This window comes from Solanum dulcamara, chromosome 8 (genome assembly GCF_947179165.1).
Source record: "Solanum dulcamara chromosome 8, daSolDulc1.2, whole genome shotgun sequence".
NCBI lineage: Eukaryota > Viridiplantae > Streptophyta > Magnoliopsida > Solanales > Solanaceae > Solanum > Solanum dulcamara.
The window spans coordinates 71,806,017-71,824,160 of NC_077244.1; the positions used below are offsets into that span (position 1 = coordinate 71,806,017).

Consider the following 18,144-nt stretch of genomic DNA (forward strand, 5'->3'; position numbering starts at 1 on the left):
CCTGCTTGGTTTCTTAGATCTCCAAGTGTTAGTGTAAATGTATAACTCATCCAGCTTTCCGTTGGTTATTGTGTCACTATATGGACTTCGATAAACTTTACTTTGTGACTTTGACAAATTCTGTCTTGTTTTATAAGGTGCGCAGCTTTTCAAGAGAAAAACGGTGAAGGTTTACTATTTGATTTTAGGCATAATACATAAATGTGTCTTTTAACTTAGTCTCAACTGATATTTATATTGGTGTGCACAAATAGGTATTAAACTTATATAAAATTGAACAAATAGACACATTTGTCCTATGTGGCAATTTTGTGTCCTATGTGGCCTTAGGACGTGTGCATCTATTTGTTCAATTTTATACAAATTTAAGTATTTATTTATGCACATTCAAAGTTGGAGGACCTAGATGCTAGTTGAAGTTAAATTAAATGGTGTGTTATGCCTTGACTTTATATGACACCTAAACTCTGGGCCAGGGCGAATTTATACACTAATTTGGGGCATGCGAATCTGTGGTCTTTTTATAAAATTAGATATTTTATGTATATAATTTTTTAAAAATTGATATAATATTATTTATTGGCAATATACTTGATTGAATGTTGAGTTATATTAAGGATCAATGTTGGTGCACATTATATTCTACAAATTTTGAATTCGTCTCTGCTTTGAGCTGTCCAATCATGATTCATGCATGAGACATATTCCAAATTAGCACTACTATTCTCTTAGGCACATTTCTTGCCGAAAATATTTGGAGATTTGCGGCCAAACGGGCCTTAGATTTGAGAGTTCCTCTTAAAATTGAAAGTAGACATTATCAAAAGAAAATGCGTGCGCAAATTACCTATTTTGTATTCATTCTCAATGTAAACGTGATGTATACGTCAATTCAAACGTGATATATATATAGTCTTAAATAAATTATAATATCTGTGATTATAATTTATTACGCTATTAAAGATAACATAAAAATTTAAACTTAATTTTTCTAGTATAAACAAAATACTCCTTCTATTTAAAATTATTTTTCCTATTTTATTTTTTATTTTTTTAAAAAAAACGTATTTCTTTTCTTTTTAGCAACTTATCATGTCATTTTTAAGATCACAAATTAAAAATAACCTTATTACAATTGACATATCTTTAATTTACATCTTGTTTGATGGTTGTTACCTGTTGTATTGTATTTTATTATTAGTTTGAATACAATATTTGTTTTGATTGTTGTTTAAATTTTATTATTTTCTATTGTTTAAATTTATTGTTAGATAATGATGAAAAGTCTAATTTTATGTAACGACCGATTTAGTGTGATTGCGTCGTTACCCTAATATTTTCTTCTTATTTTGTCTTTATTTATTATTTAATAATTCTATTTTATTCTTTACCCTACCCTTTTATAATAACTCTAACTCATATCCTACTTTTCTCATAAGTTTATCATTCAAAATCTCGATATATGATATTATATAATGATTGAGAACAATATAATATATTTAAATATTATAATAATATAATATGATATATTATGAAACAATACTTAATATTATAAAGCTTATAATTTTTATTTTATTTTTAAAATTTCATGTCAAATTAAAATTGAACAGACGGAGGTTAGTTCAAGGTTCAAGCATATTGTGGGAGTCAGCATTTAGCACAAGTTGGGTTTACAACAACTTCCTTTAACGTGTTGGATTTCACTTCCCACTTGCCCCTCTCTATTCTTTCATTTTGATGTTCATTCATGCATCTGTAATTTGCAAAATCCACTGTCTGCTCATAAATCACGGCTTCCTTCTTCTTCCCCCAAGCAAACACGCTTCAAAGTTGCAACCTTTCACTTTCTTGATTTCTTCTTTCCCCCCCCACTAGTCCCAGCAGATCCCCAGATGTAGCCCTTTTTCTTTCTCAGCCTGCTCTGAGTTCAATCTCAGCTGGCTTTTCTTGCCTAAATCACATTCTTGATTCAGAAAATAACAATAGTAAAGATGCAATTTTTGCTGACTAGTTGATAAAGGGGTTTCAAGAATTCTTGTTAATATGGAGTTTGCTGCTCAGCAGAAGAAAGCCATTCATTCCATGTTAGCAAACAAGCTGACCCACCTCAAAATTCCAGACTCTTCTTCATCTTCTACCGATCCAGACTTTGATTTTTCTGAAGTCTTTGGTGCCCCTACTTCTTCTTCATCTCCTTCATCTTCTTCCAACTTTCTAACTGACCCACAAATCATTCATAGCAGGTCCCACTCTTTTGTGGGTCCATCTCCAAGGATCACTCTCTCAAAGCCACTGCCTTTTCACCAAGAAGTTGATTCTGAGGGTGAAAGTGATGGTGATAAAGTTAATACTCATGTGGGTAATCATCAAACTGGATGTACTGATGCTGTTGAAGAGATTAGTGAAGATGAGGGGTTAGCAGTAACAAAATTTGGGCCAGGGGATTTTGAGATCTTGAGGATGATTGGAAAAGGTTCTTTTGGGAAGGTTTTTCAGGTGAAGATGAAGGGGTATGGTGGTGAGGGTGAGGGTGATGGGATATTAGCCATGAAAGTGATGAGGAAGGACACAGTTATCAAGAATAACCATGTGGATTATATGAGAGCTGAGAGGGATATTCTCACCAAAGTTGAGCACCCTTTTATTGTTCAGCTTAGATACTCATTTCAGGTAATAGTTGCTTATACTGGACTTAATAATTTTGTCTATTCAGTTTCAGATTAATGGGTATACTTATTTGAAAATTTATACATGAATAGTGAGGAATATCTTGGTGAGAATAGTGCATCCACATTAATGAAGTTAGCTAAGTGTTATTCCAGCTATCAATCTGAATTGATGTTACTGGTTTTCCACATTAGGGATTATTTGGTTCTGAATCAGAATCCAAATTTAGGCCTATGGTTTTTGTCCTTTCGTTTAATTTTTCTGTTACAGAAGTACTTAAAAGGTGAGAGCTTTTCCTTTTGGCTCACTCTATGGGAAAACAACTCCTCATAGGAAGAGGAAGCCCTTTTGGGAATCTGTTTGAATTCTGATGTCACTCATGCCTTCTTTTTTTTGCTGGGACAACATGAGCAAGTTTGGAACTTTATTATTACTACTATTTAACACCATTAATGCTAATGAAATTAATTGCAACAGTTGTTTTTATCTAGAATCTAGTCAGATTATTGGATATTTAATAGGATCTTTTAGCTGATTTATTTAGACAATTTTCAAAGAAGCTCATTAACTTTGTTGAATTTCTGTTGCGATTTTCTCTTTTAAGTTACCTTTTTTAAGTTTCCGTATTCTTTGCCTTTGGTGTGGAATTTGTCTCTGTTTCGTATATGATCTTTGAGAAGATTTTTTTGGACAATTTTTTTTGTGTGTGAAGGTAACAACTTTGTATTCTAGACCAATATTGAGGTAGTACGGAATAAACCTATACAAAATGAAGTATGAGAACAAAGAAGCTTAGAAAATACAATCCTAACATGAGTCTAAAACTTCTAGGATTGATTCTGCATCTACAGGGGAGCTCTTTGTTCACCAAAAATAAAATAGCAAAATACAATCTAACATTGATCTTCTGTAATATGCTACTTCTATCCTTAAAACATCTGGAATTCCTTTCTTTCCCGATAGTCCACCATATGCAAGCTGGAATGTTCCCCCAGTAGCTTCTATTCCCTGCCCCAATCCCAGCCTCCTCCCAGCTAGAAAGGGTGTCAACAATCTTGCTAGGCATTATCCAAGATGTTTTTTTGGACAATTTCAAACTGAAGTTTAATGATTTTCTAGAACTTCTGTTATTTTTTTCTGTTTGGTTCCCATATTTCTCAATGTCTTTTTTAAGCACAGATTTTGTCTTTCTTTGGTGTACATGTCATTGATTTTGCTACTGTGATTTGATTTTTGAAATCATTGAACTGATGCCTTAAGAGTCTCAGACCAAACTTTCTTGCCCTCGTGATTTTTTTTAATAGAATATCATTCCTTGGTCTTTTATTTTGGAATATGCTGCAGACGAAGTCTAAGTTGTACTTGATTTTGGATTTTATAAATGGAGGGCATCTTTTCTATCATCTATACAGACAAGGGATTTTCAGGTACCTTTTGTATTTCTTATTGACTAACCAGTCATGATATGCGTTCTGCTCTTCTAACTTCAGCTCTTGGGTGTGGTTTGGGTAGTGAGGACCAGGCAAGGATTTATGCTGCTGAGATAGTTTCTGCTGTTTCACATCTTCACCAGAGAGGGATTGTGCATCGAGACCTCAAACCTGAAAATATTCTCATGGATGGTGATGGACATGTAACAACCTTGCCTATGTACTCTACAGCAGAAACATGATTGATGCATGAAAGAAGAAAGAAATAAGAAATAGCTTATTTTTTTCCTTTGAACATTGCAGTTGATTCATTCCTCTTCTTAAGCATCTCATTTTCCACTCAGGTCATGCTGACAGATTTTGGACTGGCAAAAGAGATTGATGAATCAAGCAGATCAAATTCAATGTGTGGAACCATGGAATACATGGCTCCAGAGATTATACAGTCCAAGGGCCACAATAAAGATGCTGACTGGTGGAGCGTTGGGATCCTTCTGTATGAGATGCTGACTGGACAGGTAATCTAAGTACTGGTTGGAACATTTGTTTGCAGTGTAATATTAGGACACTAGAATCATGCAGTTTTGAGTAATGCCAAAGCATGTGACAAGCATAGACAGTTCATCGGACGTTCTCTTGAACCTATTTTATGCGAAATGTATTATAAATTGCATTAGACAAGCATAGACAGAATTTTCTTGTATATTGGAACACTTTTGACGCTCATTTCTTTCAGCCACCTTTCACCCATGCAAATAGAAAGAAGCTTCAGGAAAAGATCATCAGCGAGAAACTAAAACTTCTACCGCGTCTGACCGGTGAAGCTCACTCTTTGCTCAAAGGAGTATGTACAAACTATCAATTGACTGCTTGCCCATACTTTCTTTAAAAAGTGCTTGTAAATCAACTGAATGACATCTTGCAATTTTTTCCCGTAGTTGCTACAGAAGGACCCATCCAAAAGATTAGGCAGTGGACCAAGAGGAGGGGATGAGATCAAACGTCACAAGTGGTTCCGGACAATTAATTGGAAGAAACTAGATGCCAGAGAACTACAGCCTAAGTTTAAACCAGATGTAATTGGCAGAGATTGCACTGCCAATTTTGACAAATGTTGGACTACGATGCCACCGGATGACTCACCAGCATCTACTCCAACAACAGGCGAACACTTTCAAGGTTACACTTATGTAGCACCAAATCCTTGGCTCTCCTCTAGTTGATTAAGTATTTATCCTGACAAAATTTCAAACTCTTGCTTTTCTATTGTAAGTCATTCGTTGTTAGAGAGAGGATCATGAGAAATATATGGATCAGATTGTATCAATGATAAAAGCAAATCTTTCTAACTCTTTTGTGTACTGTTGTAAGACCATTCTTCTTTATGGACAAGATGTGAAATAAATCAATTGACTTTGATCATGTAGCTCTTTTCTTTACCTGCTCTTCTATGTTTCCTCTCAGCTATTCGATTCTCTCAGGAAGTTATATTTTCTGTTTTCTTTTTTTATTGTAAGAGAATCTAAGAATGTGTTTACACACGAGAAATTTTCCACAGCAACCCTATTGCACCAACGTAGTTTCACAGGATAGAATATGGTAACTATTGTCATGACCCGCCAAGACTCTAGATTCTTCCATGCTGCATTAAAAGCATCTCTAATTGACCAATCTAACTGTGGGACATCAACTTGCCTAACTTCTCGTTAGGAGCATTAAGAGAGTACCTCTGAAGGCAATCCTAGAATGTAGAATTTTTTATTTTCTATTTAATGACTGATTCTTGGTGAACGTGGAAATTTAGCTGCCACTATAGCAGAACGGCATGGTTCATTAATTTTCACTCATGTGATGAATTAGTCCCTGTATTTCAATCTCAAATTTGTTTCGAAAATTATTCAAAGTTGTTCAGTATTCAAGAACTCTAAATGATTAATGAGAAATAGCTGATTAAAATTATTACAAATATGTACACTGGGAAGCTGAAAAGAGAGGATATTCCAGGGCCTTGTGGCATTCTAGAGCATAAAAAATGCTAATGAGTTCTGCCATATGGTTCAACAACTGAACAGAAGAGCAAATTAAGGGTAGTGTTGACGCATTAGTGAAGTATATGAGTAGATGGATTCAGGGGATGAATTGGCTTTTGATTTTTCTCCTCATGTGTTTCGTTTTGATTGGGGATATGTCTGTGGGTCTGCCTGATTGTTTTACAGACTTGCACAATCTTATTCGGAATTGGTTAAGAAAAGTAGAAGGCGGCGTATTCTTAACTAGTTCTAGAAACTGGTGTGATATCAAATGGAGCAACTGGAAAAGTTGCATTCAATTTTCTGATGAGTAATGTAGTGCTTTTTTGGACTGTTAGGACATAACTTTAGTTATGTAACTAATCATGTTTATATGAATAATGAGTGTCATTCTTATGCTTATGAAAGTGTTAAAGTTGTCTGTAGTTTGTATGAAATTTTGAAAGATGGTTTTTTCTTTTATTTCTTCTGCCTGAATATCGGATACATTCTCTTTGTGTCTTGTCGGTTGCTGATTCTGCTCACTATTTCAGTGTGTGTAAATTACCAGCTTTTGCCTACTGATTTATGGCTCAAGAAATGCTATACATCTCTCTTGTATTTGAACGTCGTCCTCCAGCATTTTGTTTTTGTTCTCTCTCTCCGGGTTAATACTAACTATAACATGAATAAATAAACAAAGGTAAACCAATCAAAACTTCTGTATTAGAGTTTGCAAGAGTTTTTAGTAGTTCCATGTGAATTATTTCCCTTAACCTGAGATTGTCCTTAAGTAGTTTTTTGAACAGAAGAACTGAACACATGCAAAAATAAACATCTATATGTCTAACTTCCTATAGTATGGTGTTTATCTTGGAAATTAATTGTTAACAGTCAAGGAATGCGACATTTTTTTCTATTAACAGTGTATAGTTGTCTCCAATTGGTGAGACGTTCAGTGGTATCACTCCGAAGAATGAAGTATGACCTGGTTGTTAAAATATGAACCATATAACCATGTGGAGCAAGAGTTTTGTCGGTATATAAGTTCGATCTGCTTCTTCCCTGAATATGCTGACTTCTGGAAACTTCTAAGAGGCACACTTGTGAACTGTTAATAGAATGGTTTTCAGTACATATCCATTATCTAGATATTATGGAAATTGTTGCATAAAGGTTGGAATCAGGTGAAGAGCGTCGGTGACTACTTAATGACACTTAAATAAATTATTACTTCATATGGTATATGGAAAGTAGAAAGGCATCTTATTCCAGTTACTTTTTAAGTGAATAAGTTAGTTTGTGCTCATTATTAACCACCTGTTTTGTTGGGGGGGGGGGGGGGAGTAGAGAGTCGTTAATCACGTGGTTAGCTAATATGATCATCAGATATTGTTGCTTTAAGGGTTAGCTCTGGTCTCAGTATCCCAAAAGTCTAATATTGCTTATAGATACTAGATAGGCAAGCAGCATATATTCCTTTTATTCTTCTGAGTTCCATTTGGACATATAGAAAATAGAGAAAACATCATATTGCATGAATGAGAAAAGGATTTAACACTAATAAAGTCACTGTTAGGATGGATAAAACTTAAGGGAGATTCCTGTCTTTTTTTTAACAACACAAATGATAAATCAGCTGAGGTTATACTCTACTACCCTACAATGCTTTAGAAGCAAGTTTCTTTAGCTTTATGCATATATATATCCATCGTCGTTGGCTTGTCATATATGCAATTACCTTCTCTGTTCTTGAAAGTATTTGGCAGTTAAGAATTTGTAGCATTTGCCATGAAGAACAAAAGCAGAAGCAATAACTCTCTCTGTGAGAAGTCAATGAAGATGGTAACAAATGTCATCAGGCTATCGTCATTCTCTATTGCCAGGATGAGCCTTGGAATCGCAACACAACCATCACCAGAACCAGCGGGTAAAATTCCTGCATCATACTCTACAACATTCATCAAAGGCTCACCAAAAGCACAATTTCCCGAGAGCTTAAGGTCACAGGAGCCGTTGAACATCAAAAAGCCGATTGCCTACCTGATTGAGCCAACTGAAAGTGGTAAATCCTCCTTGTATGCAGTTAATGATAAGAGTGTAGATGGTAGGGCCTCTGATTACATTAGAAGAGTGCATGAGAAGAATCGTCATGATTCAAACGAGGCGATGAATTTCTCTGCATTGGTCATTCCACCTCCACCTCGTTTCGTTTAGTCATATTTTGTACTACTAACCATGTGTTTATTTCCATCTTCTACTATTTCGCGTAGAATCATTGCCTTCATCTATCTTGGATAATATGCTTTGCTTCTCTTGAGAACAAGCTTATGATTAGTGCCATAGTGATGAAAAATCCTCTCCTTGTGGTACTTAAAGGCTTTTGTTCATATATAAGAAGCTTCCATCTTGCTCTCTAGCATTCTTCCTTATTTCTTTTGCATCTATTGATCTACTGTATATCATATAATCAATTATGATATTAAATAAGTTATATTTTAGGTGAATTAAGGTTTCTCCAAAACTATAAATTTCAAATTATCTTGTTATTTACAGACTAAAGTTTCTACAGAATAAAGACTCCAAAAAGTTGGGTTCGTTTATATGGGTCCAGCTGCTTCCATTGTGTTTTGTTTATGCTATATTATTCTTGCACTTATGACTCAGGCATACGGAGGTCTATGTAGAATATGACCAAACCGGATATAACAGTGTAGTAGCAATTGAAACGGGTCGGTTCTTGATTAACATCCTTTTGTTATTTGCAACATTTGTCATATATAATCAATATCTTTGATCTTATCCAATATTGTGTCGATACGCGCTCATCTTGAAATTGTTGGGACTTAAAGACCTAATTCCAAAAATGTTGTTGGTCTCTCAACGTATGTGACTCTCACTTCGTTAGGTATCTTTCTAATGTATAACTTAGATATTTAAATTGTATGCATTCACCAAAATCTTGTAAATCTTATTTTTACTTTTATTTAGTCGATAACTATTTTTTCATCTTTAACTAGAGATTTCGTGGTGAATAAAATTGTTTTTAATAAAAAGTGCATTACCCAGAGTGTGGGACTCCTCTGTAAATAAAAGTTTCCTTATTAAAAAAATGGAATAATTAGAGAGAATAAATGAATAGAGAAAAGAAAAAAATGCATATCTTATGGTCAAGTGGCAAGAGAATATTGTTGAGGGGAAATGGGAATATCTTTGTTTCACCCTACCAATCGCCACCTTATCTGTTGGTCTCAAATATAGAACCTTATTTATTGCGTGTAAACGTGACAACCTGTTATATGTAAATGCATTTCCACAACAAAGCATATTTTTTTTCTAATAATGATGGTATCAAGTTAATTTGTACTCATCTTGATTGTTATATTATTTATGATATGTGATCCTTCTATTATTCCAAATACTAAATAACTCTGACCAATAAATAATAATGGAACCACTACACAAAAGATTTCTTTTTCGGCAGAGGCCAAGTTAGTCTAGAGACTATTTTTTTGTTTATCCAAATAATTGAAGTATGTATTAGTTTTTCTTTACCATGGTTTTTCACGTTTGACCTATTTTTATTTTTTTCCATTATTAACGACCAATAATTGATCAGCTTTAAGAGACACATCAACCGTCTAGGAAGACACTCATAAGCAGCATTGCCGACTTACTAGTACTGATGTTTCCACTCATTTGACAATAAGGAGAAACAAAGGCTTTATGAATTATTTTAGAAAATGATTATCAAATTTGTTTTGTCGATTACTCTATCGTGTCTAATCAAAATTATTTTTTATTGCAAACGAGTCATTTTTTCTGTAGTCCCATAAGGATCGATTTCCATCCATTTTAGGCAAAACTATTGGCACCTCTAGATAAAAAGCTTATCCAAGTGGAATCCAAACAAGAAAGAAGCAACCAATAAGAGCAATGGCTCCACCGTCCTTGCAAACCCATCCACTGTAGGAATCAAGAAAACCGATGAAAATCATAATTGCTGCCTAACAAATGCACGACACTCTAACCCAATCAGGATTTTGGATAACGTTATCACATGGTCAGGTCATACAACCACCCACACACATATCTATAGGACCACTACATATATTACTGTCCATTAAACATCTACCATAAATCTTGATTGTGCTTTTCAATGGAAAACTAACATGGCAGCGTTCAACTTTTACTTTATGAATTTCATTATGGTACTGGAAACTACTACCCACTGATATTAGTACTAGATACTAGCAGGGCTGATGTTATAAATACGAGTAGCATTAAACAGGGCATGACATATTTCTGGTCTTGTACAAACCAGGACCAAAAGTCTAGTCAATTAATCACATGGATATCTCCTTAAACTTTTTCTCAATATATAAGATTAATATAATTATGAACCCTAGCTTACTCACTCTTGTCCTATTTTTTTCTCCAGAGATCCTTTGACCTCATGCCACACGGATGATGCTTTCTCCATTACTGAAACTTGACATCATTTTATAAGCCGAGTGTCTAGTAGATGATGTTTGTCCCTGATCAAGTGACAAGGATAATCTCAGTGATAATGAAGATGGCTCAATTGTTGAGTTGTGGTTCGCATTAAGGTCAATCACTGTTGATGCATTGGGCATTGAAAACATAGGAACAGGACCAACCAGCGTTGATGAATTCCCATGATCGCATCGCAACAGAGTTGGATTATCTCTTGACTTATCAATCTGTGCTGGAAACATGATAGGATCAACAGCCGTTGCCACCGGAAATGCATTGGTTTTGGTAGTTTCTACAGTAGGTAATGTTGCCGGTGCTACAACTGGGATTTCTTGCTTATTTTCCCCCTCTTCTATTAGCATTACTGATACCTGTTTTCCATAGAAAGAGAACCTTTAGAAAAACGAAGTCTGAAAAACAAATCTCATCACCAAATATTAAAGTGGCAAAGATTTCAATTAGTGTTCATCAGACTTCAAAATTTCATCCTTTTTAAGCAAGTATAAGACAAATAACTTGACACCAATGAAGAAGAATCTTTTAGAAAAGACACAAAAGAATAGCAACAAAACCCAGCACCAAATATCAATTCAAAACAAGAAAAACTTACAACGAGAATCAAATACTACTCCCTCAGTTAAAGAGTGATACGATCGAAGAACAAAAACTAAGCATCTAATTTTCTACCTCTACACACAATTGCTTACCATCCAATCAAGTGATCTCCAAAAATATAATTGTATTAATTCAAAGAAATTATTTAATTTTTTTCAAGTAATAATATAAAACAAGTTTGAAAAATGAAAGACATAAAGAAAAACAAATACCGAGTCAGTTGTGATATCAAAGAGGCTAGATCGGCGGCGGCGACGGTTGAGGTTGCTTCGCCTGAGGAAGTACTTCTGAGCGTGACTTGCAACCTGTGTCGGTGTACGAGTCTTTACAAAGTTACGAGAGATTCCTCTCCAGTCTCCTTTTCCCACTTTCTGCAATCCTAAAAGGAATAACTTGTGCTCTTCCTCCGTCCACGGAACTCCTAATACAAACAAAATCAACGAAACTTCATCAGAAATCAATTTTTATGGATCCAAAGTTTAGCAGATTGAATCAAAACCATACTTTTTGGTCTTGAAAACTACCGTAGAAGATCAAAAAATGAACTCCTACAGAGGGAAAACGACTTTTTTTTCAGAGGATCTAAAAAAATTCTATGAATTCGGCCATCATTTTTGGAATTAATTCAATAAAATTACATATAAATCACATCTTTTTAAGATTAAACAATCAAATTTAACTCTGTACTAAACAAATTAGGACAGAAGAGTATAACTCATAAAATTTGTGCATAACGAGAGAAAACGATCGATGAATCTAATAGAAACTTGACTCAGAGTCGACAATAATTGACTAATAACTGACAGAAGTAATTGAATCAGATGTAAAACGAAGACGATCATAAAAACACGGCGATTTTTCACGAAAGCAACAAAAATAGAAGAGGATCAGAGATCTCACCTCGCTTGCGCTCGCGACCACAGTTGGACTGGTGTTGAACAGCGTCATCTGCAGAGGCATAAACTTCGTCATGAGCCACTTTAGAGGATTCATTGTTATCACCGTTGTTGTTGTTAGCATTCGGTTGCTCGTACTGTGAGAGATTGTTCAGACTCACGCTCTTCCTCATAGGATCCACTTTAACTCTCACACCAAACAACATGATTTCTCCTCCGAAACCGCCGCCGGTAACTGCCGCCGTCGACGACGACTTATCGCTGCAGGCAGTCGACATCCTTCTGGAAGAATCCACGAATCTATAAAAAATCAATTGATACACAGTGGTGATGACTAAACATACACTCCGTGAATTGAAACCGTACACACCTATTGAAATTGAGAGAAAGAAAGAAACGAATAAAGCGGAACGGTGTGCGTATAGAGATTTGGAAATATATAGAGGGTTGAGACAGGTGTGATGGTGATAAGGACCACATAATTTAAAAAATAAATAATTTAGTCCCGAGATAATTTAGTTGTTTTTTTTTCCTTTTTCCATCAATTCACCCTACGTAGAAATATATTAGGAAAAAGCATTTTTTTATCAAAAAAAAATTTCAGAACTCAAATTCAAAATCTCTTAATAAACAGTTTTATCCATTGAACCACAATCTTTAGCCGTCCAAGATAATTTAGTCGCATAGCATACCAAAGGACTAGTGAGTGTGTTCAATACCAAAAAAATATTGTTCATATTGGATTGGTAAAAAAAATTAAAAAAATAGAAAGTAAATTAAAATGAGGAAAAAAAAATCACAGATAGGTTAATTGTGTCATTTTCACCCTCCAACACATTTATTCTCTTTCCACCTTTCATAATATTTATCTAGATTACATTCAAAATACTTTAGAGTAATATACTTCCTAGTTATTTTAGTAATTTACTCCGTAAAAAATATTTTTAAAACTTTAAAACTTGATTACACTTTCAAAAAATTATTTCTTAAATTTTGCTAAAGTAAAAGTACATAACATAAATTGAATCAACTCTTTTTCTCTTTTCTCCTTTTTGTCAGTTAAGATGTTAATTTTCTTACAAACTATCGTTTATAATTATAAAAAAAATTGCTAAAGTAGAAGTACATAACATAAATTGAATTGATTCTTCTTCTCTTTTTTTTCCTTTTTGTTAGTTAAGTTGTTAATTTTTCTTACAAACCATCATTTATAATTATCTTTTAAGCAATCTCTCGTTATTAATACACTCGTAAAAATACCTACTCAATTTGTATATATATTTATACTAAATCAATAAACATAAAATTTAAATTAATACAATCAAGTATGCCTCCATCTATTTTAGATTCTATATTAAGTCAAACTAATAAGAAAATACAAGGAAGGGACTAAATAATTTCTTTGTAATGTGACTAGGCATATAATAACTTTATTAATATTGGAGTTTGGGAGGAACACGTGGCGCTGATTTAACGGTTTATCCGAATCATCGGTGTGGAGCTGAGTTTGATTTTTGTTGGAAATCTCAACCAACTCACAAGGCATTTCTGATGTGGATAGGGCCTATCTGGATACAAATTTATTTGGAGTCGATTTTTCTACTCCGTTTCAATTTACGTGATATAATTTAAGGTATAAAAAAAACTTTGCATATTTCATAACTATTCTTTTATATTTTAAATAAAAGAACATATTTTTGTGATATTTTTTTAAATAAATAAAATCCAACATAGTTAAAGTATTATTAATATTATTAAATATTTATCAAATTAAAAAAATGTATATATATATATATATATATATATATATATATATATATATATATATATATATATATCTTATCAAGTCTAAGGTGGTGTAAAGTAATGTTTATATTAATTACTTCATCAATAAAATATCTATCAAATCCTCACAAAATAAGTTTCTATGATTTAAATTTTGAATCTCAAAATTATATTTAAACCCCTAAATTATTGATTTAACTTCGTCTTGTGTTTAAAAAATTCAGAATTTATATATATAATTGAAAAATACCTTATATATGTGATATAATTTCTTAGGCATGACTTCAACTTATATATTTCTCAAAAATAACAACTACACAAAAAAGGCATATCAAGAAGGTAGGAAGGGATTTTTCAATATGGAGTTGATATTTCATCCGTTTTTAACTCTTTTGACACTCTACACCCTACCATTCAAGGAAGTGAAATAATCTTTTGAAAATACATATTTCTTTGATTTTCATCTAAGTAAACAAAAAATTGAATAATATTATTCATTTTCTTAAAATTCGCAAAAATTAAAATTATTGTTCTTGATTATTCTTGAAGAGGTTACTAAAGAGGTTGATTATTCTTGATTATTCGCAAAAAATAAAATTATTATTATTGATTATTCTTTAAGAGGTTGCTAAAGAGTCATCTGTCATTGTTACTAGCTTGACTGATATTACGCTGCTTGACAATAACTATTAGCTGAAAGAATTTATTGATATTCAGCTTGTCGTAGTGCCGTTCTTCACGTTGGATAAACCAAAGGGAAATACTGGTCTCATCTAAAAAAAAATTAAAACTACATAATCAATGTGGAATGGTAAAATCTATCAAGTACTCTAGTATTTTCTTCTTTCTTTTATTTGAGCTTTTTTCCTTTTGAATTTTTTGATAAAAATTCTTAGGAGCAGCAACCACTGTTCAATTAATATGTAAAAAAAAATATCTATGTTATATACTTTCTTTGTTTCATTTTCTTCTTTTTTTATATTGCCATTTGGAGACACTATTACCATTCAAGTTAATGAGGTTTTCGTTGGATCATAGTTTCCTAAATATTTTTTAAAGTAAAATAAATTTTCTATTAGTTTTTATGAGTGGCAGAATTCTCTGTATAGTTCTTGAATTATAGGCATTTTATTTTTAAAACTTGAAAAATTAAGTAGTAGATTAATACTGAAAGTTAAGTAATTTGATATCCTTGTATTTTGTACTCGTTTATAAAATGGACTAAAATAAGTAATTATATCTATGTAATTTTAGAAAAAAATCATGCAAACTCATGCACTAAAAAGATTTATGTATGAAGAGTGGTATTTTTTTTGGCTTTGATTTTAATTGCATATTTAGCCAAGAAAACTGAAGTGAAGTTTGACTTTGTGGGTCGGACTTTTGTTTGGGAAAAGAGATTACTCCTAAAAAAGGCAGCCCGGTGCACTAAAACTTCCGCTATGTGCAGGGTTCGGGGAAGAAAAAGGGCAGCTCGGTGCACTAAAGCTCCCGCTATGCGCGGGGTCAGGGGAAGGGCCTGACCACAAGGGTCTATTGTACGCACTACACAGGCTTACCTTGCATTTCTGCTAGAGGCTGTTTCTAAGGCTTGAACCTGTGACCTCCTGGTCACATGCCAGCAACTTTACCAGTTACTCCAAGGCCCCCTTCAGATTACTCCTAATTAACATTATTTTACATTTTGTCAGACACAAGAAAATAATGAAAATCCACTCATAAAAATTTATTTGTGGATTCAAAATTTAAATTTATGTATTCTAAACTTTTTCATTTACAAATTTATATTTGAAAATTATGTTTAAATAATTTTCCACTTGTTTTCAATTTATGTTGTTTTTAAAATAATAATTAAACTGTGACTCAGATATTTTTTCTTTAATTCTTGTGGTTTTTTTTTTCAAAAAAAAATGCTACACTTAACTTGCTTACCACAAAACACTAGTACTTTTTAAATATTAGAAATATTTTCTTAACTTCACTTCTTAAATATTATTCATTCTGTTGCTTACCACAAAACACTAGTACTTTTAAATATTAGAAATATTTTCTTAACTTCACTTCTTAAATATTATTCATTCTGCTCATATTTACTTGTCACATTTCATTTTATATTAAATTTGTTTAATATTTAAATATCTTAAAAGATTAATTAAAAATATATATATAATTTGACTATCGAAATCAAAATATGAGTAAAAACGAATGAAAGAGTTGAAACTAATTTTCCAGCAAAGTTTTCTGATTAGTCGGTGAGTGGAATAGTTTAAAAAATGGTCAAAGAAGCAAGTTAATTAAACAGGTCTACCTAACATTACCAAAAGATAACATTATCTTTTCTGAAGATAAAATTGACTTTAATTAAGATAACAATAATAATAATAATTAGTACTAATAAATTAAACTTGGATCAATACTAACGTGATTTGGTTCCATCATGCACAAGAACCAATGTTGTACTATGAACTTAAAATAATCAAAATTATTGGCACAAGTGGATGGTAAAATTATATAAAAAATTAAAGAATCACGTGAAAAAGAAAATGCTTAGTGCTTGATTAACTGACAAACTTGTCTAATTAAACATATTTAATTAAGTCGGATAGTATTAGTTGGGTACTTAATTGATGGCTAGCTGTGTTCCTTCCTCAATTATTTGATTAGGGATAATAATATTAATTTTCTTCCTAGGGCCACACTAATTCATTACTTATGAAATATCTGTAATGTAAGTAACTTTCAATCATTTATGAATACCCAATGCCCACAATCCACATATTAAGCTATTGGATAGGAGTGAGTTTACCCACTGCACATTTGAGGGTATCAATTTATTATTTTATTTTGGCTTAGTTGGTAACTTGGTGTTTGGATAAATTTTGAAGATTTTACGATTAAGAGATATAGTGAAACAGACGTGATCATTTTATTCTTTTATTCTATTTCTGAGACAAATACGTAGATACTCACTTGGAATACCACAATTTAAGATTTATATCCAAAAATATTTGTTATTTAGATATTTCTAAAATTAATTTCAAATTGATCGAACTGAAGTTGAAAATCTAGGTATAAATTTAACTTATATGTTTGAAATTGACATAATATGTGTAATTCGAACTTCAGAAATTTAGGTCTTCCGAAGCGATTATCTATGCACTTACCCATATTTCTTCTTCTTTTTTCCCCAAGAGAGTGAGGGGTCTGATAGCTAAAATTCTTCTTTAAATCAAGTATGGGGGGTTATATATTAGCATATTATAATTTGAAAAATAAACTAGCATAATATGATTGCTGGAAATTGACATGAACATTAATTATCTTTACTTTGGAAAGATAGGTTTTTCTTTACAATGATGAAAGATATAAGTATTTGGGCATTAATCATTAATAGTTACACAACAACTTCCACACCTAATTCAAGATTAAAAAAATACTTAGATTTTTGTTATTCCATCTTCAACAATATAACTTCCAAGCAAAAAAAAAATAATGATAGTTGAATGTGACAGATCGATATAAAATTGTATTAAACATATTATATATGTACATAAAACCTTTGATCTACTTACGCAAATAGCACAGAATCTTTTTCAAGTTGGTTATTTTTTTTTAAATTATGGTATGCTAGATAAATACAATGCCTTTATCAATTATATACTCCATCTCTTAATTTCATCTTGTTTGACACAACTACATAAAATAAAATAAGAGGCGAATTTAAAATCTAAAATTAGTGTGATTTTAATTAATTTTTAAAATATAATTATCATAATTCTCTGCTGAAAGTAATAAGCTGAATTAAATTCATAAAACTTGTCATAGACCATTTCTGGCTACACCATAAACAATTCAAGATATGCTTTTAGTACAATTTTGATTTTTTTCTTTTAAAATATTTATTGGTACGATAGTAACTGATTTAAATTTTTATTATAAGTGGGTGATCTAAAGATCTATATAGATATTCATATTTTACCCATATTTGTATGAACTTTTAAAATAGATTAATTTATATTTATCTATTTAAAAAATATGAGCGATCTATTTATATAAATATAGCTAAATGAATTCATTTTAGCGAAATTAGCAGCCTTAGCAGACAATAACCAAAACAAAAGTTGATGATGGCGCTCACATCTCATCTGGATAACTGGAGATAGAGGTGTCTATCTTGATTCCATCTTTTGCATGGACCCTACCACTTATCACACCAAAAAATTAATAATTTAACTTTTGAGAAAT

The 18,144-nt window shown here is 32.3% G+C and overlaps 2 protein-coding genes across 2 annotated transcripts; one reads left to right on the forward strand and one right to left on the reverse strand.

The window, feature by feature from the left end:
- Positions 1 to 1,646: 1,646 nt before the first annotated feature.
- Positions 1,647 to 5,523, forward strand: LOC129899240 (serine/threonine-protein kinase AtPK2/AtPK19-like). Its single transcript, XM_055974125.1, has 6 exons — positions 1,647 to 2,670; positions 4,012 to 4,094; positions 4,180 to 4,300; positions 4,442 to 4,615; positions 4,834 to 4,941; positions 5,036 to 5,523. The coding sequence occupies exons 1-6, from the start codon at positions 2,044 to 2,046 to the stop codon at positions 5,318 to 5,320; spliced, it is 1,398 nt and encodes a 465-aa protein (XP_055830100.1). The 5' UTR covers positions 1,647 to 2,043; the 3' UTR covers positions 5,321 to 5,523.
- A 4,843-nt stretch (positions 5,524 to 10,366) lies between these two features.
- Positions 10,367 to 12,533, reverse strand: LOC129899307 (transcription factor MYB1R1). The gene is made up of 3 exons (XM_055974226.1): positions 12,119 to 12,533; positions 11,431 to 11,639; positions 10,367 to 10,974 (listed from the first exon to the last, which is right to left on the reverse strand). Exons 1-3 carry the CDS (start codon positions 12,390 to 12,392, stop codon positions 10,561 to 10,563), a joined length of 897 nt encoding a protein of 298 aa, XP_055830201.1. The 5' UTR covers positions 12,393 to 12,533; the 3' UTR covers positions 10,367 to 10,560.
- Between the last annotated feature and the right edge of the window lie 5,611 nt (positions 12,534 to 18,144).